The sequence below is a fragment of the Corvus kubaryi genome, unplaced genomic scaffold (genome assembly GCF_017639235.1).
Source record: "Corvus kubaryi isolate FWS band 111438036 unplaced genomic scaffold, C.kubaryi_AGA036_p1.0 74, whole genome shotgun sequence".
NCBI classification, from domain to species: domain Eukaryota; kingdom Metazoa; phylum Chordata; class Aves; order Passeriformes; family Corvidae; genus Corvus; species Corvus kubaryi.
Window position 1 is genome coordinate 6,513,667 of NW_024582061.1, and position 23,575 is coordinate 6,537,241.

The following is a 23,575-nucleotide window of genomic DNA, read 5'->3' on the forward strand; positions in this document are numbered from 1 at the left end:
TGGCACTGGAGGAAAAAATATTTGGTTTTGACATGGTCTTGGGATTGTTTTGAGACAATTCATATGCCCCTTGGTTATTTTGCAAGAATGCTGAGAATTAGTTTCTTTTAATATCACTTTTAAAAGAACAAGTAATACAGACATATAGACCATTCCTAACAGAACAATTCATATTAACTGTGAACATTTTTATTAGTTGGAGAAAGTGACACAGTTTAATGACATGTACACAGCAAAACTACAAACCATTGGGAACCAATGAGAAATACTCATTTAGTATTGTGTTAGTGCTACCCATGACTTGTGTCAAATTAAAAGAAAAATTTCCAGAAGCCTGTAACCTGCAAAATAATTCTGATAACATGGTTTATGAAATGCATGGGTTCCTGCAAAGGTAAGCAATGACACAAGTACAGATTCTGAATTTCTGAAGTGTCATCATCAGTCTTTAGGGTGACCTCACTGTGGCCTTGCAGTGCATGAAGGGAGCCCACAGGAAAGATGGAGAGAGACTCTTGACAAGGGCCTGGAGTGACAGGACAAGGGGCAATGGCTTCACACTGACAGAGAGCAGGTTTAGATTGGACATGAGGAAGAAATGGTTCCCTGTGAGGGTGCTGAGGCCCTGGCACAGGCTGCCCAGAGAAGCTGTGGCTGCCCCATCCCTGGCAGTGTCCAAGGCCAGGCTGGATGGGGCTCTGAGCAAGCTGGGATAGTGGAAGGTGTCCCTGCCCATGGCAGGGGTTGGAACTGGATGGGCTTTAAGGTCCCTTCCAACCCAAACCCCTCTATCATTCTTTGATTTTGTGATCCTTACTAGTAGACAAGGAAGAAGTTGAGAAATCAGTGGAACTGGTGGCAGGTAAAAATGAGCAAAAAAGTGAAATACAGGAATGCCTTCTGAGCCAGTTTTAAAGCCCTGAGCCAACAGGTGAAGATTGTGCTGTATCTGATCCAAAGCAGGGCAGGCACTGCATCTGCAGAGCATCCCTTAGCTAGTAAATCAGTATCTGTAACGCTCTGGCTTTGAAGTTCAACATAATAGCAATATGGCAAAAGACAATAATGTAATGAAATTGGTGTTTGGCCACTTCTATTATTTTGCCTTGCTACTTGTTTCAAATTGCTCATAAAACATCAAAGCACAGTAGTGCTCATAAGTATGCATCTGGAAATTAAGTGCTGTTTTGGTAAATATTCACATTAGGGCACTTAGGGGTAATTTTTTTTTCTTGCAGAGCATGAGGAGTTCCACACAGAAATCCTGTTAACAAATAATAGGATTTGTGTGCACTACTCCCTGTGCATCACTTTGAAAGTTTACCCCCTGCAGCATAAGAGTTAGATAATTTCAGTCTTTGAAAATTGTGCTTCTCAGATCTGGTCTTTTCCTACAGTCTGTTATTGATGGTGCACTCATAAATGCTTCTGAATAATCGTGATCAAATCATACATTGTTTTCTTTTGGTGCTGGAGAACTTGAGTTATTGTGTGTCTCAGTGCTTTGTCTTGTACCGGAGGAAGTCTGAAAGGAGAAATTACAGAGGTGCAAACATGACCTGGTTTGTAAGTGCACAGTTTATATGCACAAGTGACAGATCTAAACAATAATATTTGCCCACAGCAAAGACCTGTTCTCTCTCTCTATATAAATGCATATATACGTATCTAGAGATCTGATATTTGAACAAAAAAAAAGACATTGAGCAGCTACTAATACTTCATGGCCCAGTAGAAAAATTATATATAATTACAAATTCAAACTGTGTTTTCCAGAGTGTTTTCTTCTCAGTCCAAGTCTGAATGCCCCAATGCTGAGGTTTTTCACTAACCCAAACAATTTTTCTCTCCTGCTGTATTCCTGGTGGAGACACTTCTTAGCGGTACTGCCAAAAAAATCTTTCTCTTAATATGACACTTTCCTGAGTTTCTTCAGGGTGCAAGATTGGACAGTTATCAGGCAGAACCTGTGGGGTTTTTTTGCAGCGTATCCAGTATTCTTTTCCCTATCCATATTGAAAATGGACTGGCAATAGCAGTTGTTTTGCAATAGTTTGGCCCTTAAGCTTCCAGCTTTCTATGGAACCTGGAACTGCAAAGGAAAGAAGAATTAAAAGACTGCTTAAAAAATGAACTCCTTCTTAGAACAACTATAGTTTGATTTTGGAGAAGTTCATGCTTGGTTTTATTTATCTGAATCTGTTAATGCATCTCTGCATTAGTTACAGTCTCAAGTTTATTGGTTAGTATTTGTGATGTAGGCAATTTGTATTGAGACAAGTGGGATTCCTCCCAGTTTTGTGTAGGATTGAACAATGGCACATTTTAAATGTGGGGTGTCTCTGCCTAATGAGAGACAGCTGAGAGGTGTGGGTGGCCAGCTCTGCTCTCCTAAGAGAACTGTGTCATGAAGTCTGGTGAATATTTTGGGTTGTTTTTTTCTTTTTAGACTTGGATAAAACGCTTTTGCCTGGCAAAGTGTGTGTCTGCTCCTTCTCCTACTTAAGTTGCTGGCAAATCTCCTGTTGATTTTAGTGGAAGCAGAACTGGACAGCAGCTGGACCCAACTTCATATTTAAAAGTGCTTTTTTCCCTGGGGTGAATAAACTCCCTAGTGTGCAAATAACTCTGCTGTTGGGTGTCATATTTTATTGGTGAAAATATATCACTTTCAACTATCAGTTGGCTATGAAAACATCTGTTGCAAAAAGATCAAAACCAAGAAAAAGCTCACTCTGTGTAAAAGCAAACAAACAACTCCCCAAAACAAACAACTTCCCCCAATTCGTGAGCCCCCTGGAAGTTGCTGGCATCATGAAAACAGAAATTTTCCACTTTGTGGACATAATAGGAGTCAAGACTCCAGGGCTGTCTTCCAAGCCTGTGCTTGTGCAACACCGTGCGTGTGGTAGCCGTGGCCTCAGCTGATCCCTGTTGGAGATGGGGAGATTTCTGTGTCATCTTGCATTTCAAGAGCAGGTTGAATGATAATCTAAAGGGTTATAAAACCACGCGTAGTATCTTCACAGAAGCCACTTGCACAAAACTCCTTCTCCCACCGTATTTTGTCTCCAAGAGAAATAAGGGAACAAAATGGGTGAAAAGCAACAACAACAACAAAAAAAACAAAAGCCAAAAAGGTCATCCTGAAGCAGGAGCTCAGACCAAGCAGAATAGAAATTTCATTTATAAATAATGACAAGAAACATGTAGAAGTAGGTGTCTTTTAAACAGCCTTCATAGAAAGCCAGGCTTCTAACCTCATCTATATTTACTACAGGAAAAGGTGGCACGATGTCTTCATAGATTATGTGAGATGACATATTTTTGTCACCCAGCTTGTTCTCCTAATGTAGACCACAAGATCTTCAAATAGTTTCTGTCTGAGAAGCCACCTAGTCGTGGTTTAGTAACTGCCAGCAGTACAGACTATCACACCTCTTCTTAAGCTGTTCCAATAGCTAAATGCCACTACTGTTATATAAAATAAAAATAAAATTCATAACCCACAAACTGAATAACCCAGCTGCCTCTACCTCTTTTCTAGCTGAATTTCTCCGTTTTCAGCTTCTCACCAGCATGTCTTGCACCTTTTATCTTTAGACTGAAGTCATCCATTATATCAGATTTCTTATGTAGATAGTGAGAAACAGAGTTCATGCTTAGACTGATAAATTCAGTAGATTGAAAGCCTTGAATTTCTGATGAAAAGGCTTGTTTTATTCTGTAATCACTCTCATGGAGCTTCTCCAAACCTGATCCAATTTGTCAGCATTCTTCTTGAACTGTGGACACCAACTTGTGATATGGTATTGCTACAGTAACGTGCCCCAGCATGTGAATAAGTAAGAGAGTCTCACAAATCCCACATAACAGCTCTTGTTACCCTTTGCAGAATTGTGGGATTTGGAGAGTTGTCATTGTACTGATTTTTCTCCTAGGCCTTTCATTCTTCCCTGAAGTCATGACCTCCTAGAACAGAATCCTCAATTTTTTTTGTGTGTTCTGTATTTTATTGTTATTAAGGCATACAGAGGTTTGGGCATAATGACACTCATATTGTTTGCTTCTAGTCAGTTTAATAAATGATGCCTAAATTGTTAGCGGTGAATTGACCTCATCCCCCCTTTTCTTGTGTGTTCTTTCCAAACACAATTAATAATTATTTTCTGTATTATTTCACTTCATTAAGAAAAGCCCCAAATGAGGCAGACAATACATACTTTATGAGTTTGCCCATTAGAAGCCCATACATTTGTTTATAATTTCTTGCTTTAAATTGCACATTGAATTCTGTCAGTTGCTGAGTTGTTAAGCCATTTGATAACTATGCTTCTGGGCTTACTTAATCAAATATTTTGCCTTGCAGGATTGTGTCACACTGCACAGTTTATCAAACTTTACCAGAATGATATTTTCATTATTAGCAAAAGCAAAAGATAATCTTCAGAAGTTTCAGAAGGTCTGTTTTGGCGAACCTGTATTGAGGTGATTATTACAACATGACGCCACTATTAGAACGGCCATCAGTATCAAGTAGCTTCCTTTAATTGTGTGTTAATGGAATGCAAAATCAGCCAGTCCTTTGCCTTTCCCTGAACTCTTATTAAACTCACGGCAGAGAGCTGGATAGCATTAAAAAGTGTAAGAAGTACTCCCAAGTACTTTTGGAAAAGTATCATTGCATGTGAGATGTCTCATAGTTCTCTGGGATTTTGTGTCTCTTCAAACTTTCTGAAAACCTGTATTAGTAGACCAGAGATCCCCAACAGCTCCTCTTTTATACTTGGCTGCACGTTATTCAAATATGAAGATTTAATAAACCTAGTTTTCATGCCTCTTCCTGGATTAATGCTGAAATACGCTCACATCATCATCCACTGTATCACAGAAATACTGGTTGGATGCAGCTGCCTTTTCTGGGTAATCACTGATAATCTGAGCATTTCCACTTCATTAATTTAATACAGAGTGAGAACCAGAAGGGATCACCAGACCCTCTAGTTCAGCCTCCATAATGTCATAATTCCAATTCTTTAAGAAGTGTGCAGAGTTATTTAAGGCAGGACAGATAAGTTTTGGTGGTGTAATAGGGAGAGCTGGTGCTGATGCAGGTATCCATGATAAGCCTTGGGTACCTCCCTCAGCCATTGCTTCTTGCCACATCCTTGTGTGGAACCAGCCTTTTGCAGGCTCAGAGAAGGCAAGTGAATAAACCATTGTATTAAGGCATTTAAATCAAGTTTAAAGACCAACAAGTATAATGAAATACGGACTGAGAAAACGTAATTTGTTTGTGTCTACATGTTCCTACTGGAATAATTATTCCCTATTGGAAACTTTTGCCTGTCAATCCCTAGCTATTTAAAACTGCAACAACAATATCCAGTTGTTGCTTTCTTGTGTCCTCAGTCTTTATCCTAGCTTTTGTTAGGGACAATGCAGTGGTATTCATCAGCAACAATAAGACTGTTATGTTTCATTGTGTTTTTTCCAAAGCTATACAATGTTCTAGCCATTATGGAAGGGTTGCAGTCAGCTGAGTGATGTTTACATGCCACTTCCATACCCTAATAAGAGGTATAAAAGAAAGTGTATTGTAGCCAGCAGGGGAGAGATTCAGCTTGGAAGGCCAGGACTTCTGCCTCGTGTAGAAACACAGAGAGCACTGCACTGCCTAGCATGCTTTATTTTTGGCCTTTCCTTTAGTGCCACGAGTGTCAGTAGTAGCTGCTCCAAACTGCTTATTCATGCTGCTGCTGTGATCATTTGCTTTTGGGCACTATTAATTTTGTGGCTGTGCTAAGTTAGGAATCCATTTCCAAGGACATCAATGGCATGGCTGTCTCACTTGTCCTGGCAGCAGCCGGTCTCGTCCCTGTGATGGGGCTGTTCTTGACTGTGTTTGTTGGCATTCCCATAAAAGCATTCCCACACACCTACACCAGTGGGATCAGCACTTTTTCTAGAAGCAGGATCTTTCCAGCTTTTTCTAGGATGGTGCCTCACAGTCACATGCTGGAGGTGACGGGTGTTTCTGATACATTCCTCAGGCATTTCTCTGGGCATTTCTCAGCCCCGGTTCGTGTGGCTGGGCTCTTCTGCTCTTTGTAGTGGCAGCTCATTTCACAAGACTCATGGAAGTCATATGGCTGCCTGAGGTCATCACAGAGAGGATGAAGATCCCGAGTTTGCAAATATGTGGGTTGAGCCTGGGGGTGCGTTTCTGACACAGCTGTCAGGCAAAGCAGAGGTTCCACCACATCTCTGCTTTTCAAACACGGCATCCTTGAGTCTTGACACTTTGGCTTCTGGAAACTATACCTGCTTCTGGATTCATGGGAGGTTGAGAGAAAGAAGGAATCCTAATAATTAAGACTTCTTGAAAGAAGAAATAAAATCTATGCCTTTGTTTGGATATGGGTGGAGCAGAATTCCCCTTTCAGTAGCCAATTGGAGAAGCATCTTCATATCCCCTGGTGTCTTTGAAGGTAACGAGGCAGGAGTAAGATCTGAGATGTGCTAGCAGATACTTCCTTCTAGGTAATCAGACCACAGTGCTAAATCATTCAGTTTATTAGTCAAAAGCTGTTTTATGGTTTTAAACATTCTTCTTGGTAAAATAAGGGCTGTTTTGGTTGAACAGTAAAGCTTGTGACCACAGGTAGTATTCTTAACTATATATAGATGGCTTTTGGTGTTTCTTCCTGTGACTGCCCTGTGACTGTTTATATAATTTACCATTAGTCATCAACAGACTGCATAGGTTGCTGGTTGAGGAGGTTGACTCAAACTGAGTGGTTAGCCAAGTGCTATTGCAAATGCCAGCCTTTCTGATGAAAAGATCGTGTCTCAAGGCAGTGCCGATTCTGGATTGGGTCCTAGTTGGGAGTTAGGAAGGGTTTCTGCTCTGTGATCCCATTTGTGTGACACAGTGTTATGATTCTTTTATATATACATGCCTGAGAAAGCTTGAAAAGGGACTTCAGCCTTCTTCTCAGTCCATGTTTATCAGTTCTGGTGGGAACTCTTTTCCCATCAATAATATGTTGTTCTTCTTCAGGAGATGAGGAAAATGAGGTTCACTTTGCTGTGAGACACTGGGTTTTGGTCCCAGCTAGAGACAGGATGTTGAGCAGCAGGAGCTGATACTCTTACCCATCTTAAAATTGCTTATGAGCTTGGTTACTGTACCCTGTCCATGCACTCTGGGTTAAACCCCATCACAACCAGGCTGGGAAGGAGTCTGTCTCTGTGTGAGTTCCTCAGAGACTTCCGATTCTTTGCCTTCCTCTGTAGTGCAGAGCGCACTGGATTAAGCTCACCTGGAAAATCCACCCAATAAATTCCCTGTAGGTGATGCTTCTTATTTTTTTTGCAGCTGTCGCGGTATCCCACAGTGGTAGGGAGGAGAAGAGAGATCCAGCAGGCAGGAATTGTGCAGCAAGATTCATTTATTTAATTATTTTACAGCTCTTTTATAGAATTTTCTCTTCACAGTCTAATTGGTCAAAGGGTCAGCCACCCCTTGGGATGATTGGCTAAAATCCTAAAACATCCATTGTCAAAATATTTTTCTACTTTACTACAAACAAAGCTCTGCAAGGTTGCAGGTGTTCATAGTTTATAGAACTCTACAAATATCTTCCATGAGAGAGAAAAATATCTCATGGGACTGGAAAGAAGCAAGAAAAATTCTTGCTAGCAGCGAGAATTGTATCCACATGCAGCCATTGTATTTATAGCTTTTGCTATTTTACTGTAGACCTAGTACTTTCCTTGGCTGTTTGAGGCAATTCTGTACAGACTATTATCAAATGAAAACACCAAAATGTGAGAACTAGGAAAGAATGGCTGGTTGGTGTTGTCAGGCAACACACAAAATCCTGCATTTTGGCACTTGTTTCAGGTGGACAAGGCCGTTGTCTTCAAGGCCCATGAAGCAGTGAAGCCCTGCTGTGGTGTGTGGTTGCCACTGGAAATACTGCCAAGTTAACAGAGAAGTGGGAGTGTGAGAGTGCTTGGATCTTGCTTCCCCACTGCCTGCTGTCTGTGGTGGCCACAGAGATGCTTTGATTGAAAAGTTGACTGCTGCACTAATGCGCAGGCACTGGTGAACTGCTGAATGCTGAGAATGTTTCTAGTGCACGTTTTTTAGAATTTTTTTCATTAAAACCAGCAGTTTAGTAAAAGCAAGGAAAGAATTGTTCAGTTTTACTGCCAGACTCTTAAAATGACCAATTTTCCCCTTCTGTGTTGAGCACTGGAGACCTTACTTATTCCTCTTTACGAAATCTGAGGTTACACATACGCCTACAGCTGTTGTGTCACCTCCTGCCTCTGTAAAGCTGTGTGTTGACTGCAGGTGTTCTGTGGAGACTGAAGGCAAACTAAAAATGCCAGGTAATTGGTACCCCCGACTCTCAATCCAGCATGTCTTGAGTTGCAGAACACAAGTGAAATGAAAGGGAAGCTCTTCAGAGAGTTGCATGCAAATTTTGACTGGTTGTGGTTTTGGAAGTGAAGGAACAAGGAGATACAGAGAATGCTTTTTAAGCTGTTCTATCAAATGTCATATCTCTGTTTTAATATTTTATGTGATGTGGCTTCTTTCAGATGATCAGCTGGATTATCTGAGATCAGAGAAAAGGGAGTGGTACTACTCAGCTGCAGAAAATAGGAAGAAAGTGCTGCCATGGCAGGGTAGGGCACAGACATACTGACTGCAGAGCACTGGCTATTTGTGGAGCTTGTTTCAATATACACATCTCACAGATAGCCAGTCAGAATTACTGAGGTGGAGGTGTTTTATTTATAATCAATAAGTTTAAAACAAACTTCAAAAAAAGTTTATGCAATGCTATTTTAGAATTTTTCCCCTGGGATTTGTTAGATAAGATTAGATATTTGTTTTCTGGACAACCTTCCTATTTGTGTGTTTACTAATTATAATGGAAAGACCTACTAAATTATGTATCTGTGTTAAACAGCTTGCTTTTCAAACAAAGGAAATTGGCCACAACTCTCATTTCTCCTATTTTTATCTTTCTCTTAAAGGGCAACACTTTAAGGAAAATCCTCCTGTATCGGTACTTTAAAGGGGAATATGGAAGTGGTATGAATGGCCCCCTGTCTGCCAGCTACAGCAAAACTGCACAAGTGGGAGGTAAATCAACACACATCATTTCAAGAGAGCAAAATTAGCAGCACCATTTTTTCTAATAGGCACATTGGACATGCTCCAGGCATTCAGTTGGTAAATAAATCAAACATGTTCTGTAACCACTTAGAAGAGAGGTAGTGTCAGACTCTTCCTATTTTTAAGTTGCACACACTTGTCTCAGATTGTGCGTTTGGATGTACCAAAGTAGGTACCAGGAAATCCTCATCCAGAAAATCAGCAAAGCACTAAACTTTTGAAGAGAGATGATGTTGTTTCTGGAGACTAAAAAATTTTTTGATGTTCCAGATCCTTTGTTGATACATGGAAAAGAAAAGATCTAAGGAAACTTGTCACAAAACTACTGGTTAGAAAACAGAACAGATTTTCCTGAGAGGTTGTAGGATGTGTCAGTTCTTGTTACAACTTTGCTGGACAAGACTCTGATGAACCTGTCCTATCTTCCTGTGGGCAGGAAGTTTCAGCAGATGATCTCTGTAGGTCCATTATAATTTTTTGTATCATTCTGCTGTAGAAGCCACAGGAAGTTACTTCAGGGTGGTTTCTAGGAAAACCCATAATAGGGGATGTCATAGGAAATGAGGCAGGAGCTGTATAGAGCCAGGTCAAAGCTGCATACTGCATTTTGCATTTTCAGTGCACACTGAAGGCATGCCCAGATTTGTCAGCTTTTTCAGATGTTACCCAGCTGTTCCTCCTTAGCTATGTCGATGTAGACACTGGAAATCTTTACAGTCTTAATATCCCATACGCCAAATTTCTCTCCCTAATAAACAAGAGACTGAAGTTTTACTGTTTTTTAGTTGTCTCTAAAAGTTGTGTGTGTATGGCTTCATCACAAAGTCTGAAGCATTTTAATCAGTTTAATCAAAGTAGTACTGGCTGATTAAAGCAGTACTGTATTTTTACTAATGAAGTAGGCGCAGTTACATCTTTAGAGAAGTAAGTATAGCAGGAAAGATGATCATCTGTGATAATAAAAGGTGGTTGATTTAATGAGCTAATACAATTTAGCAAAATTTCTTCAACCCACACCTTTAATTGGGATTAGCTCAAGTCTGTGTTGTTAAAGAATGTCATGATGATGATGACGATGATGATGACCTAGGAGCTGGCAAAAGCATTTGGCTGGAAGGGCAGGGTGGATTTACCAGGACACAATTTTTTGTATAGAAGAGCAGATTTAAAAGTGGTTTCAGAGCACTGACTCTACTCACAGTTTAGTGTATGCAGCAGTGGAATTAAGAAAGGGTTCAGTGAACAAATCAGTGTCATTTCCAACTTATTTATTGTCTGAATATCATGACAGAACAATGGCTTGGGGATTTGTTTTATTTCTTATTCTTTGAACCCAACATTGCAGTTTCATACAAAACTCTTGTTTTTATCAAAGGGAATTTTGCCTGACAGAATTTCAAAATTAAATTTATTATGATGCTATTGTGTGCTTTATCACTACTGATAGGTTTGTTTTCATATATGTGTGTGAAGCAGACTTGAATGGTATTTGTGTATTTGTCTCATTTGCAGGTGGATTTTCAGGACAAGATGCGGATAAGTCTGGGGTGACCATGTTTGATATCCAGTGCCTCCTGGACAAAGAAGGTGCCTCAGAACTGGTCATAGATGTGATAGTGAACACCAGAAATGACAGGATTTTCTCAGAAGGCATTCTGCTTGGTATTGCACTGCTTGAAGGTGGAAATACGCAAACACAGGTACTTATTTAATGTGCTTATTCACATATTGATTCTCAGATGCATGTGGTCTGGAGACAAATAAAGAGAACCTTTTTGCTGTGAGTCCTGTGAAAAGTTTGTCACTAGAATATGTACCACTGTAATACAAATGTAAATATGCCCTACTGCTATGCAGTATCTCATAGTGGAGGATCTTCAGCAGAAGAAAATGTTTTTGAGCTGTCCCTTTCTGTTTAGCACTGTGCTGCTTTTAATCTGGTCATTGCCATGTGAGCATTATCCCCAGTTATTTGATGTTACTCTTGTTAAAATTAAAAATTATAATACTTCTAACTTTATAATGACAAATTATTTTCTGGAAACCTTTAGAGACATTCATCAAAATCTCCAAAGAGAAAAAAAAAGGTCATTTAGGAAAACCAGTATCCCAGTCCACAGAAAATATCTGCTTTAAGCTATGGATTCTAGGTTTTTTTGTGAATTATATTCCTCTCACCCAGATTTAGCCAAACATTCAATCATGCAAGATGATTGAGGGAAGAGAGAGAATTGATATGAGGGAAGGCTGGGAGAATTGGGATTTTTTGTAAACTGTTGCAAATGGTACTCAGCCTCCTTGACAATTATACTAAGGGACTGGAATTAATAACCTAAAATATTATTTAATATTAAACTCTGTCTGTAGCACAAAAAAAAGGAATATAATCCAAGCTATAATATTACGTATTAGATGTTCCATGCTTCCTCTTGTTGTTACATAATAAGTTACTTTTCACTGTTATTTGTAGATGGATTATGAAGCCTGGAGAAATGGAGAGTGTCACAAAGTAATTTAACTTCAAGTACAATATTGTGACATTTAAAAGACTGCAAATAGCACTGTTCACCATTTTACCCAAATTTTAAAATATTGTCATCAATCTTTGTTACCAGCCTTGTATATCACTTTGTGAAAGAACTGGTCAGGCAGTGGCCAGCATTTGTTCTGTGCAAGTGAAGTAATTATTCATTATTTGTTTCACAAAAGAAATAGTGTATTTTTGTATTTCTTCTTCCTTAGAAGATTGATATCTAAAGAGTTTTTTTTTTTTTTTTGCAGTATTCAACTTACCAGCAACTAAAGGAGCAGAAAAAGTCAGAAAGGTTCTTTAAAGTGCTGTATGATCACATGAAAGCTGCTCAGCAGGAGATCCGATCCACAGTGACAGTGAACACTATCGATTTGGGGAGCAAAAAGAAAGAGGATGACAGTGACCTCACCATATCTGTTCCCAAAAAGAGAGGTAAGGAGGCACCCCTGTGAAAGAGGGGAGCAGGGCATTGCATTGACACTGCATGTACTGCACCACTGATGCTCTGTTAAGCTGATCAATAAACTTTAATACCAATCATTGCCAGTTTGCATCCTTTGCCTGATTTTCTGTTAATTATAGTCCATCTCAGGTCAGCTACAAGGAATTAGCTTTAATGAAATCAGTGAAGCTCTGCCAGTTTGCATCAATGAAAAATATAGGACCATATTTTTAGAGGAGCAGAAGCAGAGGCTGCTGCTAGTGGGGATATTTCACAAGAGCAAGCGCAGGAACTGATTTCCCACCCTGTGGTCTTCCCATTGTTCTCATCATTTATTGTATATGGGAGAGAAATAGTAGGGCTTTTTGTGTTAATGTTCTGTTTCACTCTGGTTTGTGGTTTATTTGGAACGTGTTATCCCTGCATGAATGTTGCTTTGATATTCTTTGTGAGTTGCCTAGAGGTCTTTGAAAAGTTAGGCACCAACAAAGAAAAAGTTGCATTCATTATTATTGTTTTCTTATTGTTTAATCAAATGGGGAGAAAGACTTTCAAAAATGAAGGAAAATTATCTTCTTTGCAGTTAAGGATTCAACCCTGCATCTGAAAGAGGGAATGAAAGGACAATTAACAGAAGCATCTTCTGCAACCTCCAAGGCTTACTCTGTGTACAGAAGAGAAGTGGACCCAGAAATAGATCTGATGGGCTCGGGAACAGATGCTGCAAATGCAGAAGAGAAGTCTGCAGAAGAAGCAGTCATGAGCCCTGCCATTGCAATCATGCAACCAATATTGAGATTTCTTCAGCTGCTCTGTGAGAACCACAACCGAGAGCTCCAGGTAAAGTGTTTTGAGCTGAGCTTTTATAGGGGTGTAATTAGAGGGGCTGCACCTTCATAAGGGGAGAAAAACATGCCTGTGCCTGGTTCCTGTTACAGAATAGGAGTGTCTGAAATGTTGGGTTTTTTTGGTCCAAGGGAAAAAAAAACCCTTTTAAAGAACCATTTGGGTGCTGTGACGGAGGGGCATGTGTTTATATCCTCAGAATTGCTTGGGGATCTCAGCACAGCCACATGGAACTGAGAAGGGTCTAAATGTCCCTGTTAGTAATGTTCCTGTGCACAACTGGTGGAACACTTACCACAGATTTGAAGAGCCCAGGAAGTTTCTGGGTACTGCCCTTTCCCCAAAGTATTACAGTTGAATGCTTTAAGGTGCTACATGTGTCCCTGCTATCAGCTCTTTTGGTAGGAATTACTGTCCCCATAGCAACCTCTGCAAAATGTATTTTCTGCAAACAAACCTCAGTGCCATGGCCAGGAGCCTCCCTTCCAGCGGTGGTTGGGGTGGTTTGAGCTGAGCTCCTGTTCTGCCAAGGACCAGCCATAATGTGCCACCAGAGCAGGTATGCAGGACATATAAAAGACATTTAAGGCCAGTGCAGATGTTTGCCAAGTTGACTTTCCTAAGCCCTCCTTGCTCTATGATTTAATCAGACAAGAGTTCTCAGCTGCTGCATTAGGCCTGATATATTTTCTATAGTAGTGCAGTGTACTTCAGTACCTGAGACACACTGGTCATATGGTCATAAATTGTATCTGTCAATGTTTTCATGAAAAAGGACTTTGTTTGCCTTGACTCTCTTCCTTTTCTTTTTTTTCTTTTTTTTCGTGTTCCTTTCCTTCATCCACCAGAATTTTTTAAGGCACCAAAACAATAAAACAAATTACAACCTCGTTTGTGAGACCCTTCAGTTTTTGGACTGCATCTGTGGGAGCACCACAGGCGGGCTGGGCTTACTGGGGCTTTACATCAATGAGAGGAATGTGGCTCTCGTCAACCAGACGCTGGAAAGCTTGACGGAATATTGCCAGGGCCCGTGCCATGAAAACCAGGTAGGGCTCAAGAACTTCTGGATGCAGAAGGCTATATCTGAATGTTGGTGTCTGGGTGCTTATCACAAACCTTTCAGTATTTCTGATAACATAAATTCACTTGTAGCTGCTATGACTAGACTTAACACGCTTCAAGCTTTCCTAAGGCCTGAGCGACCCTTTTAAGTCAGAACTCAAACCAGGCTCTTCCTGTACTACCTCTTCTTCCTTTGAGGGTTTACAGTCTTTTTGGAGAGAGTTTCATATTTTACGTTGCTGTGTCCATGGCTTAAACCTCACTTTTTGAGACTGGATTTGGAGTCACGGTTTTGGAAATGCATTGCAAACACAGACTTGTGTTCTTCATTTTCACACAGTTCGCCCTTTCTGGTGTTTATACACATTGCTAACATTTACTTTCCATATTTCACATAACTGCCACAAAGTTTAACTTGCTATGCTGCCATACCACTTAGCATCATCTTTAATTATGGTATCAGTAGTGAAATGGATGAGACTAAAGACCATGCTTCTGGTCTCCTGTACTTTGCTCACTGCAGTCTTTTGAAGTCACACAGCTGTGACTTTTGGTAAAAGTCTCTTTAGTGCCGTGCTGAAGAAGTGTAGCAAGGTAAAGGATGTAGTTACTTGCTGCCATATTTGATCTGAAGAGAACTGCGGTGAAGTTGTCATAGTGGATGAAACTGCAGAATTTTTGCTATGGATTAGCAGTGGGAAAATTGTGGTGAGCAAAATTACAGAAGCAATCTGTTGTTTATGCGAGAAATAGCTGAAGAAATACATGCAATATTAATGCTTCTTCATTAACGAGCACCAATGAAATGTAAAGTGCTATTACTGCCATTGCTGGTAATCAGCTGCATTTACTTAATATTTTTAAAACAAACAAAAATCCTTTAGTGGACTAAATTTTGAACAGTCAAATTCAATCCACTTATGAATGGGAAAAACAACTGTATAAAAGGTATAGCTGCAAGACTGGAGATGAAAAAAAAATGTTACAAGTTAATGTGTTCTCCAACAAATTTACATGAGAAGCACTGGAAGAACACTGATATGGAAGGGAATGATGAATTACACTTTATTACTTAGACCTATCTGCTGGGAAGTCACTCAGGATTTGAGCTACCCTTGTTTACACCAACTGCAAGTCTAATTCAATATATTTCAGGGGCAAATGCTCCATGCTCTCATTTTTATTTTTCTCCCCCTCTCTGTCTTTCTGGAAGACTTTTCCTTTCCTAGTGACCTATAAACCTGCCAGAGTAAAGTGCCACAGGCTCTTGTATAACTGACTCTTACATGCAAGGCCTAGAACATCCAGAACTCCAGCTGTAAAGGCATTTGGGAAGTACCATTGGTCACAAATGGAGCTTTGAATTCCATATCCAGAAATACCCTTCTGTGCAAGACATGTCCAGATGCATGTAGAGAACCTTGATTTTCATGAGCACTTCATGCTATAACAGCAATATTAATGCTGGCTGCTGAGGGCAAATGAAGAATCTGAGCGTGCAAATTTGGTTGTGCCTGCAGTCAAGCTTGCCTTTTATGTCTGAGGCTGGCATGTGCTCAGCTGAATCTGGCAGTGCTCCTGAGGGCTGCTGTCTGTAACTTGTACCACTTGGTGCCAAGCCCTGCAGGATTCACTGGGAGCAGATTTTAGCTTGCACCACCTTTTTTCCAGTTGGGTGTTTCACTGCTGGCAGTGTTTGGGTTATTTCTGTACACACAAGTCTCCCCCAGCACTTCTTGTGGCATGTTTTCAGGCTGTTCTGCTTTGGCTGAAAGGTTCATTGCTGTTGCAAGGTGGTTTACGTTCTGGGTCCTTCTTTTGGAAATTTCCTGATGTGCATATTCTCTCCCTCCCTCTGGCTGTATTGTCTCCCTCTTTTCCCTGCTCCTCCCCTCCCTCCCTCCTGCCCTTGCCCCATTCCTTTCTCTTATTTTGCAGACGTGCATAGCCACCCATGAGTCTAATGGGATTGATATTATAATTGCTCTCATCTTGAATGACATAAACCCTCTTGGCAAATACTGCATGGACTTGGTGCTTCAGCTCAAGGTACAGTATATGTAAATTTGTTTATTTGCATTTGGGTAATAACAGAAGACATACCTATGTGAGAGCTCTAGGCAGCCTGACATTTACTTAATCTTACCATTGTGCAATATGCTCAGAAGCCTTTGGGAAAAAAAGCTTGCAAATGAGTTCATCTCAGCTTCAGAATCCTTATCAGGCCCTCTGCCATAGGCTTTTTGACCCACTCCTGTGTTTGGGACTATGTCCTCATCTTTTTCTTTAAAAAATCCTATCAATCAGGCATGACACAGCTAGCATGAAAAGTCTGTAATGTGGATTAAAAATCTCTCAAGACTGATAAATAGCCATACTGTACAGGCATGCAACAAGTCAGACATTCTCTCTAAATACTTTGAATTCTTCAAAATTATTTGAGAAGGAAATACTGTGAAAAAGAATAATGCATCAGGTGACCTGCAATGTCAAATAAAGTTGAAAACAAGGTTCAAGTAAATTGTACTTTATTTCCCTTCTCAGTGTCCTCTAAGGGGAAACACAAAGTGTAGAGTGTGAGGGCATAGCCTAGAGCAGGAGGGCTCGTAAAGTAATTTTGTTCTATATTCTGGGGAGAGTTGGACAGGCTCTTAGATAAGTTTCTCCTGCCTGTGTGCCAGTGCATGTGGAGGGGAGCTCTGCAGCTGTACTGTCTGCCAAGCAGGGTAGAATCTGTCCAGGAGGAGCCCTGGGTTATTGCCTTTTCTTGCCTCCCAAATTAAGTATTTCCATTGCAGATGGTCTGTTTCCTCCCCAAACCAGCAAATACTTTGTGGTAGCTGCATTGCATCATATTGGCAACATTATACATGTCTAATAAAATAATTAATATAGCTATATATCATGTACAATGAAACATTGAATCAACAGTGCCTTACATATGATTTTAATAACTGTAATTACATTTTTGAATGGCAATATAATTCAGGCCCCCCTCTAGCAAAACACTTAGGCAGACATTTAACTTTGAACATGCAGACAGTTCTTTTGAAGTCCAAATTTCAGTCTCTGTAAAGATGTAGCTGCGTTCACTCCAGTGCCATTTTGATTTGCCATTGTTGTGAGGCTAGCAAATGGTTGTAGAACAACCTTCCTGTGTAGTAGCCAAAAATGGAGTTCAGAGACAGCTCTGCAAGGACCAGTGAGACCCTGTTCACAGGAGGCCATCTGTGCTCAGACTCACTCAATTAGCAGACATCGTGGTGGATGATAGCAGAGGTTCAAACTGTGGAAATGGTTCAGATTTTACAGAATCACAGAGTCATTTGTTTTAATAGGGATGTCTTGAGGTCATCTTGTCCAAGCCCCCTGCTCAAGCAGGGTCAGCTAGAGCAGGTTTCCCAGGACCATGTCCAGCTGAATATCTCCGCAGCTGGAGACTCCACAACATTTTGGGCACCCTATCCCACTGTTTGATCCCTGTCACAGTATAGAAGTGTTTTCTTGTGTTTAGATAGAATTTCATGGGTGTTTTATTTTGTCTCTTGCCCTCTCACCGGACACTGCTGAGAGGGGTCTGGCACCCTCTTTTAGATTTCCTCCCACCAGGTATTTATACACATTGATAAGATCCATCTGAGCCATCTGTACTCCAGGCTGAACTCACAACTTTCAGTGGCTCCTTATATGAAAATTGCTGCATTCCCTTCATCATTTTTATGGCTTTTTGCTAGACTCTCGTTCCATTATGTCCATATCATTCTTGTACTGGAGCTGGACACGTTGCTGGGCAAGATGTGATCTCAAGAACTGGATCCAAATTAAGAAGCTGCCCTTTTTGATTTTGAGTGGCAGCACATTGAAATATTAAAGCAATGAGTTTACCAAGTAATGTTTAACATTGACACACACATTTGCAGTGTTCATAGGCAACTTTGAAGTCGCAAATACATAAACTTTGTGTTGAAAATACAGAATTCAAAGTATATAGGCCCATACATTTACACTTACAAACAAGCTCAGACACTGTTTTCAGGGGACATTGTATGTTGAACTTACACCTCCCAACCAGAGGAAAGGCAATGCAGAGTTATATTTTCCCATGCCATCTTAGTTTAGCTTGTTTTGCACATAGTTTTTGATGTGGTATTTAATTACATCTTCATGGATTATATTTTCCAGTGGACTCCCGAATCATGTAGTGAGCAGAGCAGACAGTGCTCACTGAGTGCACAGATGGCCAATGCTCTATTCTGCCTCTTTTTAATTTTGAGTGTGACCCCCTGACCTTCCTTACTGACTGGTGTGTAAGCCCTGGCACACAGTAAGACCTCAATATCTGCCACATCTGTGACAGGATGAAGAGACATTGTCAGTCTAAGGGTACAGAGAGTCTAATACAGGTGTCTTCTTTTTTTTCCTCATAGCTGTATCTAGTTTCTTCACTCATTAATTTATTTGTCCAAAATTTTTCTCAGGAGATGAGATGGGAGACCAGGTAAAGGTGGAGTGAAGAGTAGAAGTGCTTTGGGCTGTCCTGTTTTTTAGCACCTGGAAACTGATTTTTCTCAGTACTAATGTGTTACGAACTTTGTGCTGTATTTTCCAAGTGATGGACTTCTTTTCCTCACTGATGTCTGGGATTAGAAATCAGATCCAAATGTTCAGAAAGTGAGGAATAAGTAGTCAAATAACCATCTCAAATGCCTGCTGTAATTCTAGTCCATGGCATGGCACTTCTGCTGAGTCAGGAGCAAGAAGCTGGCTGTTGATGACACAAAGTTCTACCTACCCTCTACCTTTCCCAGCTTCCTGGGAGCTGCAGCAGATTTCTGTCCATCCCCAGGGTTGTCTGCACTGGGAAACAGATTCAAAGTCCTCCTCACCCCTGAGTGAGTGGACTGATGCCTTCCTCCTGTTTCCTCCTTTTCCTTACCAAGCTACCTGGGAGCCTGTCATGGCCCCTTCCCTCCTCCTCAGTTTGAGATCCTACCAGTGCTACCACAACTGACTTGATCACTACTGTAAGGGAAAACTGCAGAAGAGGAAGCATCCTGCTTTTCAGAACAGCATCCTGTTAGGAATCCTCATCAAAATGCTGTCCTCTCCCTCCACGTGTTCTCGTTCACTGTGCACGTTAAACTTCAGCAGTGTTGGTTGCAAGGTAAAGAGTCTGACTTGACCTTTCCCATGGATGGTCCTGATTTGATTTGGAAGCAAAAGGAAAGGGATATGGCAAAACTCATATGGAGTGCTGTTCTCCTTGAGCCAGTCCCAGTTAGGTCTTCTCATCTGTTGTTCTTTGTCCTTACCTCATTCCTGTGTCGGCAAGCCCAGGCTCCTCTGTCCTGGCTTCTCTCTCAGCTCCCAGCCTCTTCTCCCAGAAGTTTCTAATTCCCCAGTTATGTACAAGTCTTCATTCTAATCTACTCTCCTTCCATTTACCTTCAGTCTCATCCTTCAGTCCTCCAGTCAGAGGTGTTTAATCCTCAGCTTAACACAGCCCAGAGCAAGCTGCTTTGAGCAGGGGCTGGACTGCTGGAACCTTAGTCCAGAGAGCAGCCTTTAGTGTGTGGTTTTATGATCCAACCTGCATGGCTTTGTGATTCTGTGCTCACCAAGAATAACCCCTGTGGGCTTTTAGCTGTGGAATTAGTGTGTTTCTGCTCTGGGGTACTCAAACTGCAATTTTCAAAATGCTTCCGAGTTGGACGAGTTTGGCTGGGAGACTTCGACTCGTGTGATTGTTCTATTGGCCTCTAGTGCTCCTTATTTTCAGCTCTATCATCAAAACTTGGGGATGCAAAGTCTGCTTAAAACACAAGTTGCTTAAACATGTAGGGAATAACGTCTTTCTTTCTGCCATGGTCCCAAAAGGAGCTGAACCCTTTTCCTCTGAAACTGCCCATGCCAATTGTCTGAGGCACACCCTCACTGGAGAAATTTCAGCTGCAATTGTTGATAATGGCAATAAGCAGCTGAGAATGAGGTTGTAGGGTGGGTTGGGAGTTTTCCTGGTCCCTACCTCTTCCCTTGGGGCTTCCTCCTGCTTCCAAGTGTTCCAACAGCTCAGTCTGTAACAGGGGATGATAAGGGGATGCTGTGACAGGTCAGCCAAGGCAACCCTGCTCTGCCAGAAAGCAGTCAGACCTCCAGAACCATTCTTCCTCTCCACTTCACCACAGCTGATTTAATTGGAAGACAGACGGGTCTCTGAAGTCTGAGGCACCACTGGGCTACTGCTGCTAAAGCTCATGCTGTGTAATCCTCAGGAGAGATTTGGTGAAAAGCAGCCAGTTGACAAAGCAAAGGTTGTCTGTATATATTCCCCCAGGAATATTTAGTAGTGAAACAAAATCTCAGAAGCGTATGAAAACAGTTTATTTTACAGCCTTTCAAATAATAACCAGCTGGACTTCATAAAAACCAAAGGGGAAGGAAACCTGCCTGAATGATAAAACCTTTTGTGTAATATGTTTTGTAATTGCCTCTGTTGAGTCTCGTTTTAACAGAAAGCCAAGGCAAAAATTGCTAGGTAGGCAATAAGGAAAGGAAATGGAATTTAATTTCTTGTGCACAGTCTGCAGCAACACTCTGTATTTAAGTCAAATATTTTTCAGTGTTTAAAATTTTCCTTCCAATATTGCGTGCAGAGTTAGTGCTACAGTATGCTGACACTAAAAAAACCCCTATTAAATATGTCAGTAAAATAAAAGATGCAAGTGGTTGAAAATCTTATCCACTAAAAAGTGGTCCTCGTAATCTCAATTAAAACAAATGCAAGGGTCATTAATCCATGAAAGAGATTTAAAATTTGCATTAATTTGGTTTTGTATCTCTAGAACAATGCCTCCAAGCTTCTGCTGGCTATTATGGAAAGCAGGCAAGACAGTGAGAATGCGGAAAGAATCCTTTTCAACATGAGACCAAGAGAACTGGTGAGAAAACTTGTGAATATTCATAAATCTTTTGGCTGAAAAAAAATCTGTCATTAAAACATTTTTAAAATGATCTGTATCTAAGCTGAGAAGTGTTGGCAGCATATGGTGGCACAATGTATCAGGATAGTACTAATTCACAAAAAGTACTTTAAAAGGATCAAGCATGCATGATTTCAGTCTTTACGACTTCATTATTTTTATCCATTCCAAGCACTTTTCTGTAATTGTTTCCTAACTAAATTATCATATTCTGGTAGACTGTCTTCAAGTACAGTTTTTCAGGGGCTGGCAAATTAAGCTTGTACAGTTTATGAAGCAGTGCTAACAGAAATGTGTGTGTAGACATAGAATATATTTAATATACATGTATGTTATATATTTATGTTTCATGAGCGAAGAGAGTTCCAAACAGTTGTTGCTGTGTTTTGGAACAACCCTGATGTTTGTGGAGGCCTCCAGGAACTTTAAATGGGTTGGAAATCTGGAGAAATTGTTTCCAGTATGACTTGACCATGTAACAACAGAGACTGAGAGATCTGGGAATTCTTGAGGGATTCTGGGGAAGTATCTGGAGGCATCATCCCTGCCCTTAGGCAGAGCCCAGTGCCTGCTGGTTTCAGGGCCTCATCACTAGGTGACATCTCAGCAGGATGAGGCCCTCCCTAGGGTACAACTGCAGGTTTCCTTTGTGTGGGGAACCCTATGCTGGTCCTGTAAGAGGCTTTTGAATATTTGGAATTTCCCCAGCACCCTGCCCAGATCTTCCTTTCCTTTTTGGTTTAGGTGTGTTTTTTTCCTGTGAAATTGTGTTGTTGCCTGTTCTGGCCAGAGGAGGATCGTGGCTGCGCTCTAAGTGCTGCACAACACTCCCTGCCATATCTAGACCAGCCTTTTGAAGCTTTTGTGAAAATACCTGCTCACAAAGGCTCAGCATTCCTGTTCCTTTCTCATGGTTGCTGATGAAAAATGTAGCCGTTTGGAGCTTCATAAATCCTTCAAGCTTGTCTTTGTTCAGAAAGTGTTTCTCAGGCTGCTCACTCTTCTTGCGGAACTGCAGGGCACCCATCCAGGCTGGAGCTGAACAAAGTGGCTGTGTTCAAACATCATGTGTTTTTTCCCCAAGAATCACATTTATTTCATCTCTTCCTGGCTGGGTTTGTGTTGCAGGTAGATGTGATGAAGAATGCCTACAACCAAGGTCTGGAATGTGACCACGAGGAGGAGAATGGAGATGATGGCATCTCCCCAAAAGATGTTGGCCATAATATCTATATTTTGGCACATCAGGTACGTCTTATTTGTTTTGTGACAACTTCCAGAAAAGTGTTATGTGGTTAAACTCCACATTGTCACAGGTGGGGTGATGCGCTTCAGTGGTAAGAGAGAAGTAACAGTGTGTTTACTGATAAAAAGCAAAGCTTGATAACCAATGTGACAGTGGGTTAATGAGATTCAATGGCAAGGCACACTCGATTGTTTACTGCATGCAGGACAGGCTCAGCCAGCACTGTCAGGGAGATCCTCCTGTTGAATTATGATGTTAAGGAACGATCCCCTTGCATTCTAAACTCCTTCTGAGAGGGGAGTTTAGGTGCAGTTGGATCCAGACTTAGTCCCAGCCTTGCCCAACAGTTTATGTCTAAAGGATTATCTGCACACAGTCAATCCTTTCTATTGTTTAGCCATCAAGATTTCAGAGTTTAGCATGCTATTAACCACTTACCAAGAGTCTCTTGTGGTAAAGAATCTCTCAGTCTTGAGAAGCAACCTTGAGAGGCATCCGCTGCTCAAGGGGACATCCTGAATATGTTGGTCCTCCCATTGAGGAGAAATTTCACACAAGTTGTTATTTGTGTGAGATAACAATGTAGAGTAAAACAGTGACTGTCCGCTTAGCTTTGTCTTCTTTTGACATTAACAGATCACTTATATCAATCAAATCATAAATTGTGTTACCATTATTGGTGTATTTTAAATAGTGCCTTCAGTTGTGATACCAAGCGAACTTGATTTCAGAAGATTCCTATTATTTTAGATATTACTTTGCCAATAAGAATAATTGGGCCTTTTCACTGCTTTCTCCTTTTGAATTATGCTGTAGTGCCCTCAAGCTTTTTCTGATCACTTTTACTTCTCTACTGGTAAAGGTAGAATGTACACTGAAGGTTGTTATTTAATGGCCTATTTATTCTTCAGAGTAGCTGGTGTCAAAAATAGTTTATCTTTCAATTATGTTCAGAGTATTGTAAAGTTTTTTGTAGTTGAAAAAGTAAGGACCAAGAACTTCTTGGTTATATCATAAATTACTGTATTTGGTATTTCTTATAAGGGCCAAATTTAAAAAAAAATAGGTTTTCCCTGAGTAAGAAGAAATAAACAGAGGGGGAGAGGGAGTGTTCCTCATTCATTATGTTTATTAAGTGTTGTTAGGAATTGAATACTCGGTGGAAAAAATAAGAGAAGAAAGCAATCTATAGTTACAGTAGTGTTATGCAATGTTTCTTTCAAGCAAGGAATGCAAAAAAACAGTTACTGAGTAATGCTGGTGT

General features: G+C 40.7%; 1 protein-coding gene across 5 annotated transcripts in view; it reads left to right on the forward strand.

Moving 5' to 3' along the window:
• Nucleotides 1-23,575, forward strand: part of ITPR2 (inositol 1,4,5-trisphosphate receptor type 2) — a 245,589-nt gene that overhangs the window by 157,865 nt on the left and 64,149 nt on the right. For all 5 annotated transcript variants that reach the window (XM_042050417.1, XM_042050418.1, XM_042050419.1 and 2 more), the window contains 8 exons: nt 9,058-9,166; nt 10,712-10,899; nt 11,981-12,164; nt 12,758-13,014; nt 13,869-14,069; nt 16,024-16,134; nt 20,928-21,023; nt 22,194-22,313. In XM_042050417.1, the coding sequence (XP_041906351.1) occupies nt 9,058-9,166; nt 10,712-10,899; nt 11,981-12,164; nt 12,758-13,014; nt 13,869-14,069; nt 16,024-16,134; nt 20,928-21,023; nt 22,194-22,313 (1,266 nt within the window). The remainder of the gene's footprint in view (nt 1-9,057; nt 9,167-10,711; nt 10,900-11,980; nt 12,165-12,757; nt 13,015-13,868; nt 14,070-16,023; nt 16,135-20,927; nt 21,024-22,193; nt 22,314-23,575) is intronic.